Source organism: Vanacampus margaritifer, chromosome 18 (assembly GCF_051991255.1).
Source record: "Vanacampus margaritifer isolate UIUO_Vmar chromosome 18, RoL_Vmar_1.0, whole genome shotgun sequence".
NCBI classification, from domain to species: Eukaryota; Metazoa; Chordata; class Actinopteri; order Syngnathiformes; family Syngnathidae; genus Vanacampus; species Vanacampus margaritifer.
Window position 1 is genome coordinate 12,534,417 of NC_135449.1, and position 20,805 is coordinate 12,555,221.

At 41.4% G+C, this 20,805-nt stretch overlaps 1 protein-coding gene and 1 long non-coding RNA gene across 3 annotated transcripts; one reads left to right on the forward strand and one right to left on the reverse strand.

Annotated features, from left to right (window-relative positions):
* The first annotated feature begins 4,560 nt into the window (after positions 1–4,560).
* Positions 4,561–10,656, forward strand: LOC144038796 (uncharacterized). Its single transcript, XM_077551539.1, has 4 exons — positions 4,561–5,006; positions 5,094–5,806; positions 9,821–10,012; positions 10,520–10,656. Exons 1-4 carry the CDS (start codon positions 4,561–4,563, stop codon positions 10,654–10,656), a joined length of 1,488 nt encoding a protein of 495 aa, XP_077407665.1.
* Positions 10,657–17,741: 7,085 nt separating this feature from the next.
* On the reverse strand, positions 17,742–20,762 carry LOC144038191 (uncharacterized). 2 transcript variants are annotated; one of them, XR_013289172.1, is made up of 4 exons: positions 20,701–20,762; positions 20,560–20,613; positions 20,418–20,501; positions 17,742–18,131 (listed from the first exon to the last, which is right to left on the reverse strand). It is a non-coding gene; the product is annotated as an uncharacterized LOC144038191 (long non-coding RNA). The 2 variants fall into 2 exon arrangements; XR_013289173.1 differs by lacking the exon at positions 17,742–18,131 and adding an exon at positions 19,699–20,184.
* Positions 20,763–20,805: the final 43 nt, after the last annotated feature.

Below are 20,805 nucleotides of genomic sequence, written 5' to 3' on the forward strand. Positions count from 1 at the left end.
CCTTGAACATCTTATTTGTAGCATTACAGCATTATATTAGCTACAGGCCACTATGGCTTTGGAATTGACAAAATATTTTGGCAGGACATGCATCATAGATTGCTTTGAGATATTTATTGACAGACCATCCAGTATGAGAGCAAGAGCTCAAACATGGTCAAGCTATAAACATCACAACACTGCCAAATATTTAATTGCCGTGTTACCACGGAACTGTTAATTTCATATCACGTGAGTGATAAGTATCTGACTGCTAATTGTAAACTTACAACTGCTGAGGTTGAGGAGACGAGGAAGATTGCGAATGTAAGGATACGTGTTGAGAGAGTAATTGGAAGTGTGAGACAAAAGTATGCCATTCTTGGCGACATTTGTACAATTGACTATTTAATAACTAAACCTGGAGATGACCGTTGCAGCTTGGACAAAATTGTGCATGTTTGCTGTGCATTGACAAATTTGTGCCCATCACTTCTCCCTTTTGATTGATATTCATATGAAACATTTTTAACACGACCTGGACAAGAAATTAAAAGTATGTCAGCAAAATCAGTTTCTTATGTGAATTTCAAATGTAGTAAAAACAATATGATTATTAATTCATCTCATTTTTTTACTTAAATTTTTTTGGGGATGAAATTTTAAACATGTTTCGCCTCCCCAATGTTCATCAGTGCAGCTTAAAAAAATAAAAAAAAATCCACTGACGGAAATGAGCTTTTGATATTGATTAAAAACAAAAAAATTACTTTTTTTCTCATCAAAAAAATACATGTAAACAACAGTCAACCAGAGTGGAGCGTAGAGAAAAACAAAGGGGATAAATACAACATTTAAAAAAGTTTCACTTTTTTTTTTTTTACTGACCTAAGGTACCTGTGCGAGACTGTTGCTGCTCCCTGTCACTAGGTGGGGATAAGGCATCAGAATTTTATTTACCTGTATATAGAAATGTAGTCGAAGAAGTAGTGGTAAAAGAAGAAACCGAACAATGAACATCATGGACAAGTATTTAGTTATTAAATGCAAACAATAATAAAAGCACTTTATTTGCTGATTTTGAAATGAACCCGCGATCTGAAATAAACAGTGCCCCCGGTCGGCCAACCGGGAAATTTATTGTATTATTTCTTGTATTATGTCTCCAGACTGGGTCTGGTCTGGAGACATAATACCCATAGTGGAGATGGAGTCAAGTTTAACAAACAGAGGGAGGGTGAGCTAAAAGGAACTGTTTGTTGTTGTTTATATAACGAAAACAGTGGTGGTTTGGCCCACAGCGTATCTCAGCGCATCGAAAGATAAGATTAAAAAACACACAAAAGTGGTCAGAGACAGGGACTTGCAGGATATGAGAGGCCAGCATTGACACCTTTTGTAAAAACAAGGTCCAATGTATTGCCATATGAATGAGTGGTACAAGTTGACATGTTGGACAAAATCGGGACTAAAAAGAGAATCTAACAATTCCATTGCTTTGGAGTGTTCACTAGTTCAAAATTCAGGGTCGTCACCATCACACATCATTGGTGCGTGTAGTCGAAAATTCACAAATGATCTGGCTTTCAGTCTGTTTAGTGTTTAGTAACAATTAATACTGAAATAACCTTATATTTCTGGTAAACCCCTCAACATTTTTATGGATGTAACTAAACATGTTTCTTACTCGTCCAAATGCAAAGATTTTTTCAAATTTAAGCTCCAAATGAACATAGGCGCGAACGTTTTTTAAGTTATGCCCCACCCCGTGACACGAGATTTGTTCAACTGGTGTTGCGGTAGAATAGATTTCACGTGACCAATACTCCATTCCAGGCTGCTTTTACATAGCCACACGCGGTTCACTATAATTCATAATAATTCATTCTGAATTCGTACTATACAAACTTACACATCGACACTGTGCGTCCGTCACTACTCTATTGAAGCCAAACTGCTCCATTTTGTGTCTGGTTACATTCGTATCACACAGTTTTTGTCAAAATCTTTCGGCCTTGTTTAGCTTATCTTAGCTTAGCTTGCCGCCGAAAAAAAGGAGACGCGTTTGTTATCGACATATTGGCTCAACAGACGTCAAATGTGACCGAAAAGTGTCGTGAATATCGTGTGAAAACGTTGGCAATAACGAAAGTCAAGTACAAAGAGGAGCTTTGTGGCGGACAAGAAGAGAATGAGCGACTACGTCAACTGATGGACGCTTTTTGCAAGCAGCCTCGAGTTGTGTTGAACAGAGCAGGTTTGTCACTTATTTAATCAATACTTTTCAACAATATGTCTATTTTGAAAGGATCCTTCATCCGGGCACTTTTTACCTTACGTTTACAGTTTTTCTCACGTCGCTTTGGTACATGTCTCAGATAAGAATAGGTGCTCCTATTTTTGATGGTAAATGTTATAAGAATTATATAAGACAGCAGGTTTATTCTTTATTTTTGATTCGTTGACATACCAACAACTAGAATGGAGGATGGACGCCTAGTAGGTAATTTGATACTGTAAACAGAAGTGACTAGTTGGACCATTTATTGTAACTAACTAAGTAAAAATCAAAAAACTTTTTTTTCTTAGCATAGAATTAGCTAATATATTAGATATAGCCACATATTTATGCTAATGGCACATTGACACCAAGCCCATTACAATGATTAAAAATACCCATTTAGGTTTGACATACACTTACTGTTGGCTAAATTGATTTCTCTCCCCTGGCTTTATTTGTTCTTCTTTGCTGCCCCCTAGAGTTTGAATAATTAAAAGTTCGTCAACTCCTCGAAGATGTTGTACAGCTCTTGTAGATGCATGCATTTGTTAGCTTTTTGTCAATGAATGCCAGATTTCACAACTTGAAATATTTTCTATATTTATGTGCGGAACAATCAGTGTTACAGGGGTTACAGAGTAACGTTGAGTGATTTCTGGAACAAAATACAGATACGTAACATTTGCCAGCTTTGTTACTCTTTCACTCAGGTGGCCCATGTGATCATCTTAAATATAAAACACATAACGTCACAATAAACGGTCTTTACCAAACCATGTGTAACTTGTGTCCCGCAGACGTCAGTGAAAAATATCTTTGTCCTGAGCGGCAGGAGCCAGAGTTCCCTGGTGTGAAAGAGGAGGAGGACTTGGAGCCTCTTCAAGTTAAAGAAGAGGAACAGCCACAGCCTCCCAACATAAAAAAAGAGGAGCTGCTGCCGCCATACATTAACTCTTTCACTGCCACTGACGTTTAAAGACGTCAAGTAAAAACCTACGCTTCACTGCCAATGACGTCAAAAGACGTCATCCAATGTTTTTTTTTTTTTTTGAAACGGGTAGAGGAAACCCTTCCGCATGTCTGGTGAAAGTTTCAAGTCTGTCTGTTGTGCCTAATGACTATTTTTGGCCCCTAGAGGGCAGCGATGACTCTCTTTTTACAAGATCGGGTGGGCGTCAGTAGAGGCGGAGCTAGAGCGTCGAGCAGGAGATGATAATGGAAGACAAAGGAAAAATGGCGGCCGGTCGCGAGGAGCTCACGCCCGAGACGTTTTTTTCAAAGACCAAAAGCATTGCTGAAAAAGCACATTGTTGACGACGATGAACATCATCGATGATGAAGATGAGGGTGGTGACTCCGTGGTTGAGAAGCATTGACGCGGCAGTAGAAGACGTTAGATGGAGCTAGATGGAGGAGGGAACGGGCAATGGCGAGCGTTTGCAAGCAGCTCTACACTTACAAGACGAAAGGCATCGACGAACGCTAAAATAGTACATTGATGACGACGGTGATCATCCTCGATGATGATGAAGGTGAATCCGAGCTTGACGGCGAAATTGGAACCGCTGACGCGGCGGCTATGACGCTGTCGTAACGCGGAACACAACCGAGCACGCACAGGCGGACGTTCGATCGGACGACGGAGAGTGCCCCGAGTCCAATGCATATTCATCGGAGGAAGTGTGTACAGTCTGCTACTTGCTTTTTATTCCCCGGAAAAAAAGGCCGTCAAGAAAGTGTAACGTTTGCACGCAAAACGGACCAATGTGAAAGTGAAAGTAAACTGTTGTGCGAGTCCTGGCGTCTCCTTGCACGCAGGAGAGCGTTACAAAAGGAAAAACTGTATTTGAAACATCCACATAATTGTAAGTAGTACCACAGTTGCACACATTTGTAAATAGTTTGCGAAATTGTTTTGTCAAATTGTTACACTGTTGAATGGAAATAAACGTATTTTCAATCAAAAAACACTTTTTCATTGTTGGTGAAAGCGTTTTACAGAAGTAAAGCACTATTTAGGTGTTTGTGGCATCATTCATGGACAAAAAGAAGTGTACAATTCACTAGAGTGCATGAAATAACATCGTTTCACAAAAAGCTCTTTTTCTCCGTTTTTTGTTTCAAAACAGAGAATTTCGGTGAAAGTAACCATTTTCTATCGTTGATTACTGAAGAACGGAATAAGGTAGAAACAAACTTTTTTTTTCTGATGAAAGCTGAGAGTCCAATCTTTCATTTGGTAGTATTGTTTCCATAGTCCAAACACAACATTTTCTGTGGACCTTGAAAGATCACTCAAAATGCTTAAATGGGCTGGCAGTGGGGACAACCCGTTTCTGAAAACGTCTGGCAGTGAAAGAGTTAAAGAGGAGGAGCATTTCACAGAGTTGCCCGTGACTGGTGTCCATTTGAAGAGTGAAGATGAATGTCAATATGAAGAGAACAAAGGGGCGGAGTCTCCAAGCAGCAACTCAAGACAACAAACAACAGAAGATGACGAGGACCACCGTGGAGGATCACAAGCAGACAGCATGTTAGCTCGAATATCAGATGGTGAAGACGCGTTACACTCTCCTCAAACCGATGACTATGAACAGTCTGACGGTGATGTGACATGTCACGCTGCCAGCACATGGTGCAAATGCTGTCAGTGTGGTCAAACTTTTCGCTGCCAGTCTCTATTGAGAAGACATATGATCAGCCACACTGGTGACAAACCTTTTGCATGTTCAGTTTGTGGTAAAAAATTTGCTCGAAAGGGATATTTAAAAATGCACACAAGAACACATACTGGAGATAAGAAGCCTTTTGCCTGCTCAGTTTGTGGTCAAACTTTTGCTAGGAAGGAAAACTTAAAAAGACACACAAAAACACACACTGGAGAGAAGCCTTTTGCCTGCTCAGTTTGTGGTCAAACTTTTGCTAGGAAGGAAAACTTAAAAGAACACACAAGAACCCACACTGGAGAGACGCCTTTTGCTTGCTCAGTTTGTGGCAAAAAATTTGCTGTGAATGCAAACCTAAAAATACACACAAGAACCCACACTGGAGAGAAGCCTTTTGCTTGCTCAGTTTGTGGCAAAAAATTTGCTGTGAATGAAAACCTAAAAATACACACAAGAACCCACACTGGAGAGAAGCCTTTTGCTTGCTCAGTTTGTGGTAAAAATTTTGCTCGGGGGGGAAGCTTAAAAATACACACAAGAACCCACACTGGAGAGAAGCCTTTTACTTGCTCAGTTTGTGGTCAAGTTTTTGCTCATAAGGGAAGCTTAAAAAAACACACAGCAACCCACACTGGAGAGAAGCCTTTTACCTGCTCAGTTTGTGGTCAAACTTTTGCTCAGAAGGAAAACTTAAAAATACACACAAGAACCCACACTGGAGAGAAGCCTTTTGCTTGCTCAGTTTGTGGTAAAAATTTTGCTCGGGGGGGAAGCTTAAAAATACACACAAGAACCCACACTGGAGAGAAGCCTTTTACCTGCTCAGTTTGTTGTCAAAGATTCCCAAGTAAGGTTGAAGCTAAGAGGCACAAGTGTGCTGGTGAGAATAGCAGAGATGAATGATGGTGCAAAGATCATGTTTACCGCTGAATAAACGAATGATCTGTGTACCTATGTTGTATGTGTCTGACTTAACCCTATTTTGAAATTGATTTTGTATATAAAATGTTACATCAACCTGACAAGGGGCTGCAGATTTAAACTATCTGACAGTTATAATCTGGCATGTTTACCGGTAATTGTCCATTAATATGCATTGTGCCTTATACTTTTATTAGAATAACTTGATTGTGACTTTTTCCTTCTACTCTCTAATGTGGCTACAGCTCAACAGTGTATTAGACCGCGTGGAACCACACTGCCTCTAAGTGGCCAAACCAGGTACAACATGAACAGCGCTGCCAATAAAGGCACACACAAACAAAGGGAAAGACAATATAAAATAATTGTAATAAAATCAATTTTGGGACATTTAAAATCGATTCTGAATCGTACTAAATGAGAATCGATTTTTTTGGGCACATCCCTAATAAATAACACTGCCAAGACTTGCGTCAAAATGCCAACTTTGCATTGGCATTTTGAGCACAGATAAAGGAGAAATAAATCCAGAATGTGCAAACTTGTAAAGCCTTTGTATGATCAGATTTGAAAGACATACGATTTGAACACATACGAGTGATCTAAAGCCATAAATAATCTTTTGCAGTTTAAGTGGCGTCCGTGACGGCGGCCACGTGAGCAGTAAAAGGCAGACTATTAAATATTTCCTTTTCTGTGTGTGTGTGTGTGTACAGTGGATATCAAAAGTCTGCACACCCCTGTTTAACTCTTTCACTGCCACTGACGTTAAAAGACGTCAAGTAAAAACCTACGGAGGGCCGCCAATGACGTTAAAAGACGTCATCCAATTATTTTTTTTGAAACGGGTGGAGGAAAGCCTTCCCCAGCTGTGTTGAAAGTTTCAAGCAGGTCTAGTGAGCCTAATGACTATTTTTGGCCCCTAGATGGCAGCAATGACTCTCTTTTGACAAGATTGAGTAGGCGTCAGCAGAAGACGTGAGGCGGGGCTAGAGTGTTGAGGGGGACAATGGCTGAAGAAGCCATAATGGCGACCGGTTTGCAAGCAGCTCACGGTCGAGCCGTTTTTTTCAAAGACGAAAAGCATCGACCAACGCTATAAAGAGCACATTGATGACGACGATGATCATCATCGATGATGATGATGGTGACTCCGAGGTTGACGGCGAAGTTGGAAGCGTTGACGCGGCGGCTATGACGACGTCATAAAAGGTCCACGGGCTAGCGATGCCAACACCGAAAAACGCGGAGCACAACCGAGCACGCTCAGGTGGACGTTCAATCGGACGACGAAGAGTGCCCCGAGTCCAATGCATATTCATTGGAGGAGTGTGTACAGTCGGCTACTTGCTATTCCCCGGAAAAAAAGGCCGTCTGCACGCGAAACGGACAATGGAAAGTGAAAGAAATCTGTTGTCCAAATCCGGCTGCGTCTCCCTGCACGCAGGAGAGCGTTACAAAAAGAAAAACTGTATTTGAAACATCCACATAATTGTAAATAGTACCACAGTTGCACACATTTGTAAATAGTTTGCGAAATTGTTTTGTCAAATTGTTACACTGTTGAATGGAAATAAAAGTATTTTGCAAACTAAAAACACTTTTTCATTGTTGGTGGTGGTTTATTACAGAAGTAAAGCACTATTTAGGTGTTTGTGGCATCATTCATGGACAAAAAAAAGTGTACAATTCACTAGTGCATGAAATAACATCGTTTCACAAAAAGCTCTTTTTCTCCGCTTTTTGTTTCAAAACAGAGCATTTCGGTGAAATTAACCATTTTCTATTGTTGATTACTGAAGAACGGAATAAGGTAGAAACAAACTTTTTTTTCTGATGAAAGATGAGAGTCCAATCTTTCATTTGGTAGTATGTGTGTTTCCATTGTCCAAACACAACATTTTCTGTGGACCTTGAAAGATCAGTCAAAATGCTTAAATCGGCTGGCACTGGCGACATCCCGTTTCTGAAAACGTCTGGCAGTGAAAGAGTTAAATGGCATTTTTTTCTGATTTAAAAAAAATGTTTAATGTACAACTAAAAATTTGTCTTCATGAGACAGAAATAGTAATAACATGTTTGCACAAGTCTGCACACCTTAACTCATTTGCTCCCAAAAACGTATGAATATGTTCCGTTTTAAATATACCCATGGTCCCCAAAACGTATTTATACGTTTTGTTTTGTTTTTTATGCTAGAGCATACAGAAAGCTCTGATGCAGCCTCTGAACTGAAGGGAACGCTTGAAGCAATGGTAGTTATTACAAAAACGTCCAGCAGGTGGCAGCAGAGTATAAAAGATCACCCAGGGCCATGTTGCAAAAACCTCTTTTCCCCACTGTTTTAAACAAATTTTTGAATAATGATGAAACTTAAGCTATATTCTAATGCAAATATACTTTTTTCCCTGATGAAAGAAGAGACTCTAATCTTTCTTTTGGTAGGTTCCATGTTTTTATAGCAATAGAGCACAATAATCTGTGAGCCTCGCAAAATTAGTCAAAATCCAATAAAACAGCCGGGAGCGAAGGGGGTTGCTTCAGTGAAAATGGCTGGGAGTGAATGAGTTAAAAAAAAAAAAAATATATATATATATATACACAACTCCAAATTTGTCTTCTTGAGAAAGAAATAGTAAAAACCCGGTTGCACAAGTCTGCACACCCTCTTAAAATTGGGATGTGGCCATTGTCAGAATAAATCCCGTAAGTTAAATGGGAGTCAACATACACTGCCACCATTTGAAGGTTTTGTTTTTTAACAAAAACTTGGTATCTGAACGGCCTGTGGAGATACTTTTTATAGCCACTCAAAGTACGACTAACCTCACATTATGTCCATCTGGAATTTGTCTTTTTCTTTTCTCTCACATGATACTGTAGTGTGCGACCACCTCGGTGTAAACAAGCGGGCCTGTGACTTTTAAAGGGACACGCTCTTTTTCTACTGGATTCTCCGTAAAGCACATGCACACGTACTCCATACTGGTGAAGTGCTTTGCCATATCGCAGCTAACCGTTCAAAAATAAGCACAATTGCAATCGTTCTCACTTGTTTTATTTTTCAAAGTCATCTAAATAATCTTGCCTCTGGTCCTGCTAACAATATGCATTGGGTTAACATTCAGGGCTCTTTTTCTACATTTTTTTTTTTTATTTTTATAAAACAAGGTGACAGATATCAACTTAAGAGAAGGAGAAAAAGAATTGTTGAATAACTGGATGAGAAGTGTTGCGAGAATGGATGGTTTGTTTGGTGACATTAATGAGAGAAACGGAAAAAAAAAAAGCTTGTGTTGGAGGAACGGCGGCTCTGGAAAAAAATTAAAATAAAAAAAGGAAAAGAAGGCTGAACTGGCGGGTTGTCTCCAAAATGGAGGGTGAGAGAGAATGATAAGAAGTGGAAAACAGGTTGTACATTGCTCAGTTACAGAATCAAGTAGCAGAATTAAAGTGTCATGTCCAGAATCTTTCAGGTGCCCACCCGAACCAGAGGAATCTTCCAAAGGTCCAGCTTTTCCTCCTCATCGGCCTGTGACCCGTTCCCAAATCTTGCAGGCCCCCATAATAGCTAAAGTTGACCCGCCCACTGGTAACTCTGCTATGCTTTACAAACCTTTCTCTCCCACTGATGTGAGTGTGTGTTGATGCAGAAACTTCCTCCTATGCAATCTGGTGGTGCCTATTGGCTTCAAGCAGTGCAGAGAGCGGTTACGGGACAAATGTAAATAGCAGGTGATATCCGTGTTCTTTTTACACAATTATGTCCGCTTTTATAGTTGAATATTTTAATGTATTTTTTTATTTTTATTTATTTATATTTTTACTTTTTTTTTTTTTTTTTTTTGTAAATTTAAAAAAATATATATATATTATTATTTTGTTTCCCTGATAATTAGGCTCTTACGCGAGTAAATTACTTAACCTTGTCGTCTTAGACCTTTGTTTCCCCTCCCTGAGTGTGTTGTTTCAGATCTGGTGTTCGCTCCCAAAGCAGATGAGGAGGCCGCGGCTTTTGTTGATCTGACCCTCACTGATTGCACTCTGAGAACAGGACACGCCCCTACGGCCTCCACCTTGCATTCGCAAGTGTTCCGAGCAGCCATTTTGAAGGGCGTTCCCAAGTCTGTGGCACAGGCCATGGAGGCCAATCGGGATCTTCCCAGTGCTGAGGTTGACCGGTGGTTGTCACATCTTAAACATCATTTAAGGAGACATGCTAAAGAAAAAAAGTCTAAGGTAGACAAACACAAAAGTACAGAAACACAACTTGCTATGGTGCAGTTGCAAAATTTGAAAAAGCAGGACGAAAACACTCTTGCTGTGATCTCATCTCCCTCTGTTGATTCTGAGTGCATGATGTATCAAGCAGGTTCATTCATGAGTCAAGGTGCGCCCCTTGGGTGGCTTAACATGTGCTTCAATTGTGGACGGCCTGGTCATTGAGCCCGCGATTGCAGACAGCGACCTCAAGCGTCTGGGTGGAGAGGCAGAGGCCAACAAACTGCACGCCGCAGCAACAACATTCCCCTGTGCCAAACCAACAGTATCTGCCTCTATCTGGTGGACAGTTTCCACAATGATGGTGCCCTGAATCCACATGTTCAGTGACTGTTCAATGTTTTTTCACAGACTCTTTTGCATTCTTTTGTGTTTGCACTTAACTGTCCAGTAAATCTTTTGGGCAGAGATCTCCTCATCGCCACGTACCCTCTCATCAAATGCAGCCCTGATGGACTTATCCTGGAATTTCCGGATAACACCTACTGCTGCTCTGCCAGTTGTTGGCTCGAAGCTGAGCACTTCTGAGCTCTCTGGTCACCTTGGGTTCGTAACCTCAGATCTTATGATATGGTAACTGATTGTATGCATTGCACATTGTACTATGGCAGATCAGGGGATGAGATCTATAGCGAGGCATTTCCCGTCACTTGATGCTTATTGGATTCAGTCTAATACATTTTTACCCACTTCCGTTTTGGAGCACCAGCTTCTGGATAGGCACCATGGAAGTGAAACAACCGACAGCGATTTTGCTGGTTACCTTCTTGATTTCTTTCCCACATCGCTGTGGTCAATGGATCCAACTAATGTTGGTCTCTGTAACGTCACACCTGTTGTGTTTCAGATGAAACCAGGACTAATATATGTTCCCCAATACTCTGTAAAAGAGGCTGGGATGATTGGCATTTCGGAAACAATTGATGGTTTGCTCAAAGCAGGAGTGTTGTGTGAAATTTCCGGCTCTGATTATAACACGCCTATTTTACCCGTTGAGAAGAAAGATACTGGAAAGTTTCGCATGGTCCATGACCTGCGAGCGATTAATGCGGCCGTCTTAACTCCTACTTTTTCTGTCCCGAATCCTCACTCGGCATTGTCTCAAATTGCATCAACCCACACTCATTTCACTTGCATTGACCTGGCTAATGCTTTCTTTTGCATTCCACTTCACCCTTCAATGAAGCAATTTTTTGCTTTCACTTGGAATGGTGTTTGCTATTCCTACAATCGCCTGCCTCAAGGCTTTGTCCTTTCACCTGGACTCTTCAACGACTGTCTTCACTAGTTGCTGTCTCAACATGAACTGCCCCCTGTTGTTCTCCTGGTGCAGTATGTGGATGACCTCTTGCTGGCAGCTCCATCTGAAACTTTTTGTCTTGAAGCCACCAGGTCTTTGCTCTTCATCTCCTTGAGACAGCATCTTTCCACTGCTGCAGCTTTTGTGATTCCTGATTACAGTCGCATGTTCTATCTTGACGTGTCTGAAAAGGTCAGTGTTTCTGCTGCCCTTTATCAGAAGGGGGAAGGAGGAAGTCGACAAGTTTGTCTGTATGCATCAACTCCATTGGAAAAATACAAGCAAAGACACCCAATTTGCAACACCTATTGACAACCCGGACTTGATTCTTTTCACAGATGGATGTTGCTTCAAAGGCAACGATGGCCTACAATCTGGATTGGCAGTAACCCAACCCACAGAAACAGGTTTTGAAGAAGTCCAAGCAGAAAGAATTTTAGGCTCTCAATCAGCACAAAGAGCTGAAATGTTGACATCAACAGCAGCTCTCATATTGGCAGAAAACTAGTCAGTAAATATTTACACAGATTCGGCCTATCCACACATGACAGTTCATGTTGCATTAAAAGAATGGTAGCGAAACGATTTCCAAACTGTAACCGGTACACCCATTAAACATCAGGATGATATTCTTAAATTGCGAGATGGTTTAATGCTCCCAACAGCGGTGGCAGTAATAAAATGTAAAGGTTACTCTGGAACTAATGATTTTGTACCAGCAGTAAACGAATCAACAGATCGAACAGCAAAAAAAGGTTGCAGGGTACCGACCTACACTCCAACTAACTGTAAATGAGTCTGCATGTGACACTCCACAGGAGGTGATAGTAGAAACAGCTAAGTTGTGGCAGGAAAAAGCAAGTCCAGAAGAAAAGAGTGTGTGGATGTCTAAAGGGGGACAAAAAGATGAAGTAGGTATATGGCGGAAAGAAGGTAAATGTATTCCATCTCAGAAACAATTGAAAAATATAATTTCTGAAGCCCATGGAATATGCCATGTAAGGTGTGGATGAAACACTGAGACGACTACACACCTGATGGCATCCTTTCATGAGACAAATTGTTAAAAGTGAACTGCAGGGCTACAGTGTTTGCAGCAGGTATAACAGTATGCCTACATCTAAACCTCCCCATGGGCACTCACGATCCGACCGGACGTGACTGCTACTGGTCAGGTGGGTTCGATGGATTTCACTGACATGATAAAACCAGTGTCAGGATACAGATATTTGCTGGTAATAGTGAATTCCTTTTCAAGATGGCCAGAGGCATATCCTTGCAAATTTGAAACAGCACATATCGTGGTAAAACATCTGATTAATCATTACATACCATCACATGGGTTTCCCAGAAAAAAATAGATCAGACAATGGAACCCATTTCAAAAACAAACATCTACAAGCAGTAGAAAAAGCATTGGGGCTAAAACATTCATTTGGTTCAGTGTATCATCCCCAATCCCAAGGACAGGTTGAGCGAATGAATAGAAATATTAAAGAAAAATTGGCTAAAGCACTGGCCTCATCAAATTTGAATTGGCTACAAGCTCTTCCTGTTGCATTAATGAATGTGCGAATGTCACTAAACTCAGCCAAAGGCTGGACTCCGTTTAAATGTCACACCAACAGACCTTTTCCGGCTCTAACAGCTCCATTGGAAGAGACGCACGTTCCAGGACCTCCAAAACTCAAACAACTAACATTTACTAACTCCCAGCTAACAAAAAAACAACATCCAGATGTTCCTTCAGAAATAAATGATTGTGAATATGTATGGTTGAAAGCGATTAAACGAAAATGGTCTGAGCCCAGGTGGACTGGACCCCACAAGGTGACGGAGAGGACATCTTCTGCAGTTCGCCTGCACGGTGACCCCAAACTTGAACACCTCTGTTAAAATTACCATTAGGTCTTTGAAGGGATTTAGGAACACTGTGCAGACTAAAGGGGAAGACTGGGTAGAATACTGGTGGTATTTGACAGGACATACGAAATAAGTCTTCTTATATGATGGTTGAGTCTATCGCTCCCCCAAAGGAGCCCACTGTTGAGGCATCCGACGAAGAGGAGTGCCCTGAATATTCTGTAGAAATAAAAGATTCGAAGTGACTGTTCATCGATCTCCAGCCTACATTCGGATAACCAACATTCTCACTATCCGAAAGAAAACGAACACGAGGAGGAAAATATTCTTTCTTTCAACAGTTGCCATGACAATGAAAGTATGCAATCTTTAAGTTAAATATTTTAAGTAGGTGTACTTATTTGACTGTAAATTTGCAAATACAGTTAAAAACCTTTCATGGTTTAGTTTTTCCGTATTTTGAGATTATCTTCTGAACAATCACTTCCATTTGGGTCAAAAAAATTGGAAGCTGCTAGAAAGTTTCAGAAAGACAGGACAAAAGAGAGAAAGATATCGCAAGAGAGAGAGATGAGACAAAAGAGTCAAATACATCACTGGAAAGAGACAAAAGATAATCGCGTGATGGACTTTTTTCTACAATTTATCTACTACTGGTTAACAGGGCGCACACAGTATGTTTATGTTTTATTTTTGAACGTTTGAGTTAAAGAAATGACTGTAAATATTGATTGTAAATACGTGCAATGTCTTTGTTTTTCGTTTTCACGGTGTTCCGTAACTGTTCCATGATGGATGAGGATTAAATTGATTGTGGCTATCAGTACGAACCGTGGTTCGTTACCGGGGTAGATACAGGTGATACTTGGCCTATCTGTGCTGCAGGGACGTTGATGCGCTCTATGGTCAACTTGTGGCTGTTGTGATAGTACATAGTCATTTCTTATTGTAATCCCTTCATACTATGTCGAGCAAAAAATGGTAAGACAAATATGGGCAATATGAATTCCAATGTATAATGTAACATATGGTGTTCCACAGGGTTCAATTCGGGGGCCTAGGCTGTTTCGGTTGTACATGCTGTGCTGCCCCTGAGTTCCATCTTCAAAAAACAGCGGTGGTTGTAAAGTGCTCGGTTGTAAATAGAGCTGAGTTGAGTGATGGGAGTCAGTGTCCTAACTGCCTGAATTTGCAATGCCAAATTAAGCAATTCTAGTCCAGCATAAATAGCTATCTAGCAAAACTAATGAAACACTTCCTTAAGATGTGTGTAGATGTGGAACACAAGAACACAACGCTTTCTGAATTGAAAAAGATGAAGAGAACCAGATTTGATGAAAAGGCTGCTCTGCCTAATCATTTTGTTTACCAGTAAACTCTATACCTAAGTCTTAAATTTTAAAAATATATATATTTTGCATTACAGAGAAACTTACTGTGCATGTCAAACTTAACGAGAGTCAATGGGTAAAAAGTTATGTACTCCAGAGTGGCTGTTGAATAACTAAACAGACAACAGAGAAAAATTTAACAATTGTACTCATTGTTATCTATATTAGATATTATTCCTCCCCAAATAGATTTATAGACAACCGCAAATGACTTTACTCATATCGATTTTTGTCTTTTTCACATTGTGTCAAGTTTTCAAATGTAGGGATACAAAGTGAATGTTATCCAGGTCGTTTGTGAACAGATTCTCATTTGCATCGCTGACCTGGCTGAGGGGAGCAGAATCCAACAACGTAAAACACAAGCAAATATAAATAAATGTAGAATAGATTAGTTGATATATTGTAGTTAAATATTTACAAAATCATAGCACATGATGAATAAAAGGTATGTAACACAATATTATTACTCAAATAAAGTACATAAACAGTACCTATAAAAATGTATAGCCGTCTTATACTAATCAAGTCATTGTACTCTGTTTCTTCCCACACCTTGGAGAGAAAACCCATTTAAGCATAAGCATGGTGAGAACAAGCAAACTGTATCCAGTAGGTCGTCTGAATTACGATCTCACCCGGCATTTCAACTGGGAGAGAGACATACTAACCACTATTACACTATTCTTCCTTGATGACAATCATGAATCACAAAAAGATTTCAGTTTTCTTCCATTGTGTTATCAAATACAGAATCCAAGGTGTGAATCCAATATGTTTATTTCAAGGGCTTGAAATAAATACGGAACATTAAAGCTACATACAATAACCAAAAACAGACATATTTCTCATGTTGTAATTAGCACAGCTGGTGCTAATTAAAGCATATTAGCAGCAGCTGTGGTCACCTGCTATAAATTGTATGTTGCCCTTTGACATCTGTTACTGAAGAGATGGCGGCTCTTTGGCGTTCTGGTGCAGGCAGTCTTCATGGACCGAGGTAGTTTTTAAATGTATTTTTGAATTTCACATATGTGTTAAGAAAACAAAAAATTAGAGATGGGACAATGAAGCCTTGTGAAGCTTTTGAGGCTTTTGGCTGATTGATTTGGAAAAAGAGTCGAAGTTTCAAAGCCCCATAAGATAGATCGTACCGGTGACATCTGGTGGTCAGCTGGAGTCATAGCACCTATAATCTTCAAAGTGATTCGCCTGATTGATTTATATTCCAACATAACACCAGTACATTCAGTCTTACATTTGTGTCTGTCTAATGATCATCAGGTACACATGGAAGTGTTGCAATATTTTGACACTGTACCAGTACTATGGTTCAATGTGATGTCCTATTACTCATTCAATTTTTATAAACATGATTTTGGATATGACACAAGTGCGCTGTGAAGCCAGATGACAAGTATTTCAACATCAGTCTTTGGGAGATGTGACTGAGGGTCTTGGAGAAGCGCTTATAGCAACTCGGTGGAAAATACTTGGGTCAAGCCTGTATCTTCTGCACACAATTTAAAAATAATGCATAATTGGAAACTTTAAATGCATCATTGTGGGAGTACTTTTGTTGGAAACATACCGAATAACTAACTTCTCCAGGTGAACATAAAGTGAAGCAAATATCTACATGAGGGAATTGTGCGCCTGACACCGCGCCAAAAGGTTTGAATCAGTTACGTAATTTCCGGTATCTCATTAGCGCGCATAAAGCCGCATACGTCATCAGCACGTGATCACGGAGGTTTCATCGGGGCTTTTGATACATTGTTTCGAGCAGTCTGTTTCACTCGGCTGACACATGCTCCGGAGTCTCAATGTCAAACGTCCCATCTCTACAAAAAATGGTGTCCCCAAATGCTTAAATCAATGTGGTTGTGTGCAGGTCTTTGTTTTCCACCTGGTGCTGCACAAGGTGAAGACAATACATTGCTCAAAAAAGGTGCATTTGGCACAAACACTGATTACAGTAAATGTTTTTAAGACTTGTGTCCGCTGCAGATATGCTTCATGATGTTTCACCAAAATTTTGGGAACTTCTCCAGTCTTTGGATGCCATTGTGCAGCAACATGGTAAACGAGGTGAGGAACATTTGGGCAAATGTTTTCTATTCTATTTCCCCGCCAACATTTTAACTGAACCATGGCTTGTGTTTTACAATTTATATAAATATGTAAAGCTTTGTGAGTGTTATCGCAATTTCTGCCAAGTGTCTGTAATCAATGATGTTTTTAAAGTCTTATCGTCATGACTGGGAACTCCTCTATTTCCACAACAATGGGCCATTGTCTGTGGTTGAAGTGTCTGTAATCAATGATGTTTTTAAAGTCTTATCTCATGTCCTGGTGGGCTGTTTGGTGGGGGCTTTGTGGTAACGCCCTTCAATTTAGTATAAGAAGGTTGTAAGTGTCTGGAATCGGGGCACTTGTGAGAGGCTGCACCCTCCATCTGGAACTCACTTGTGCCCAGAATATTCTGTAAAAATAAAACCTTCGAAGGAACTTTTCACTGAGCCTGTATTCAGATAATCAACATTCTCTCTACCCGAAAGACAACGAACACGCGGAAGAAAAAGTTGATCTTCCTTACACCTCCAACTGACCAAATTTTAAATGTCAAAATTTTAAAGAATTTTTTTTGTCATAGTCTGTCAAAATATCACTCACATATTCATTCTTGCACCACTGTTGGAAAAGAATGCTCCCACACCCGATGAAAACTTCCACAACCACACACCAAATTTTCTCAAGTATGAGATGAAGAAAAAGTACATCTTTAATCCAATGTGGTACTATAGGAGATTTATCTTTCCATTTCAAAAGAAATAAGTGCTGTGACTGCAAAGTTGAAAAGGCTATAACTCTTTTGCACCCTGGCAGGTAGTCCAAAACCCTCAGATCCAACCCCGAAAAGCACCATCAATGGATTCATGGGTAATTTTTACCCCAAGTACAACAGAAAGGGTATTATAAATACCATGCCAATAATGTTGTATCCTGGGGCCCAAAAAATCTTGACAATATGTTCTATGAAGCCACTCCAGTCTAAATATGGTATACTGGTTATTATTGTATTAGTGGAATATGAATTAAATAGCAAAATCCAGCAGTTTTGATCAATGTCAGAAGTCGGCCATTTTGCCACTTGCTGTCGAGTGAAAGTGGCATCACAGTTGCTCAGGTCTCAGGCAACAACCAATCACAGCTCAGCTTCAGAAAACAGGTGAACCGTGATTGGTCGTGGTCTCCTAGACGCCACCCTGGAGAGAGGTTCCGGGCATCGGTGGGAGGCCCCCAGGGACGACAGAACACGCTGGAGAGATTATGTCTTTCGGCTGGCCTGGGAATGTCTTGGGATCCCGTTGGAGGAGCTGGATGAAGTGACTGGGGAGAGGGAAGTCTGGGCTTCCCTTCTAATGCTGCTGCCACCGTGACCCGACCTTGGATAAATGGCAGAAAATGGATGAATGGATAATTCTATCCTGTTTTAGCCATTTCATTACCAATTTTGATGTGTTTGGGGTCATTGCCCTGTTGGAACATCCAATTGCGTTCAAGACCCAACCTTTGGGTTGATGATTTTAGTTCATCTTGAAAAATTTGAAGGTAATTCTGCTACTGCATTATACAATTTACTTTGTCAAGCATCAAGTCGAGTCAATAGTCAGGTTTCCATCCAACTGTTTTGAATTTTTAAAGCAAATTTACTGAAAATGCGCGAAACTTTTGCCCGTTTCCATCTGTTCTTCTGTTGCGAATATTGAGAGGGGACTCCGCCACTGTAGGTGGCGGTATACACCATAGAGATGTGATCCACCAGTAGTTTAAAAGAAGAAGAAGAACAGGAAGTGACGGCACCGTGCAATGACGTATGAGTTTGTTTTTGTCATTTTTAATAAACTGTAGCGTTTCTTTGCTGTTTTACATCTAAAATTGCATAAATATCTGCTTCAATTCCAAAAACGATTTCTCTTTCATCATCCCCCAAACATACATTATCATCCGACATTGCTTTTTTTTTTTCCCCCTGACAAAATCTAAAATTCATTCGTTCATTTTAAAAATAATAAAATTGACGTTTCACAAGAAAACAGGTTAACAATCTTTGGAGACTGTAGTGTTTGCATTCTATGATCCCTATTAAAATGGCCTCAGAGCTGTAGGCACCCATAATCACAAGTTAAGGGGCCATGCTTTGAATTTCATTTCATTGACAACGTTCCAAGTCGGCAATATTGCTAATTTATATTGCTGTATGTATATTTTTGGCCCAGCAGATTTGGTCCCTTTTTAACCCACAAGTTAAAATAAACAAAATTCATTTTAATGACAAATTACCTGTACTATGTGTCCCAATCACTATCATAGAAAAAGAGTTATAGAATTAACAAGGAATTCAAGACAGCCATTATTAACTCTATACCCGTTCTTTTGATAAACTAATATCAAGTCCATATCAGATTCATAGCCTTCTACCATGCTAGAAATGTTATGGTTATTGGGTTCCGTGCATGTTGCGGGACTCTCGTTCTATATTTGAAATGTTTTAAACAAGTGTTGTCACAGTCACGAGAGCAATAAAGTAAATTCACACATTTGAGGGTCATTTAAAATTTTATGGGACTTAAATCCCTTGAATTAATGCTTCAGCCAATCTGACAAGAACACACATCAAATATTCACCGGCACGTCGCGGCTCATGCTGTGGGCCCGGCCCGTCGCGGCTCATGCTGTGGGCCCGGCCCGTCGCGGCTCATGCTGTGGGCCCGGCCCGTCGCGGCTCATGCTGTGGGCCCGGCCCGTCGCGGCTCATGCTGTGGGCCCGGCCCGTCGCGGCTCATGCTGTGGGCCCGGCCCGTCGCGGCTCATGCTGTGGGCCCGGCCCGTCGCGGCTCATGCTGTGGGCCCGGCCCGTCGCGGCTCATGCTGTGGGCCCGGCCCGTCGCGGCTCATGCTGTGGGCCCGGCCCGTCGCGGCTCATGCTGTGGGCCCGGCCCGTCGCGGCTCATGCTGTGGGCCCGGCACGTCGCGGCTCATGCTGTGGGCCCGGCACGTCGCGGCTCATGCTGTGGGCCCGGCACGTCGCGGCTCATGCTGTGGGCCCGGCACGTCGCGGCTCATGCTGTGGGCCCGGCACGTCGCGGCTCATGCTGTGGGCCCGGCACGTCGCGGCTCATGCTGTGGGCCCGGCACGTCGCGGCTCATGCTGTGGGCCCGGCACGTCGCGGCTCATGCTGTGGGCCCGGCACGTCGCGGCTCATGCTGTGGGCCCGGCACGTCGCGGCTCATGCTGTGGGCCCGGCACGTCGCGGCTCATGCTGTGGGCCCGGCACGTCGCGGCTCATGCTGTGGGCCCGGCACGTCGCGGCTCATGCTGTGGGCCCGGCACGTCGCGGCTCATGCTGTGGGCCCGGCACGTCGCGGCTCATGCTGTGGGCCCGGCACGTCGCGGCTCATGCTGTGGGCCCGGCACGTCGCGGCTCATGCCCTTGACTTCAATTTGAAATTCATTTAAAAAAAAAAAAAAAAAAAAAAAAAACAGGGCACTAGAGAAGCGTTATCCAGCATTTAACTTTAGTATCTCAAAGAAAACTTTGCACATGCTAGTTTTACACATTAACGGTTAATCAAATTTGGTTTAGACTTTACTCAATCACATTTCAATCCAACATGACCATTTCCATTAAACAGAACCAAGCAGTCTAATGGCCATTTTTTCCCCTCACCTTTATTTTGCAGCTTCAAAACAGAATTCAAAGCCTGCAGAAGTTCAAAAGCCTCCTAAAGTGAAACATCATTGGATGTCACATCTGCAGAAAACACAATTCTTGGTTATTACAAATAGATATTTGATTAATCAAATGTTACCTAACACGGCTCCCGTTTTAAGCCCAGCATTGGATTCATCTTGTGTAGCGCCAGCTGGAAAACAAAGGCCTCACTTCAGCATTTGGGGAAATAAACGTTAATTTTAAACACCAAACAAACATACAAATTGTTACCCATTACCTGTGTCCATCAAGAGCGCATGCACCAGCACAACCATGAGCCAACAAGCAGCCATCATTTCAGTGACAGTTGTGAAGAGTACAGACCGCATGAGCTTTTATAGCA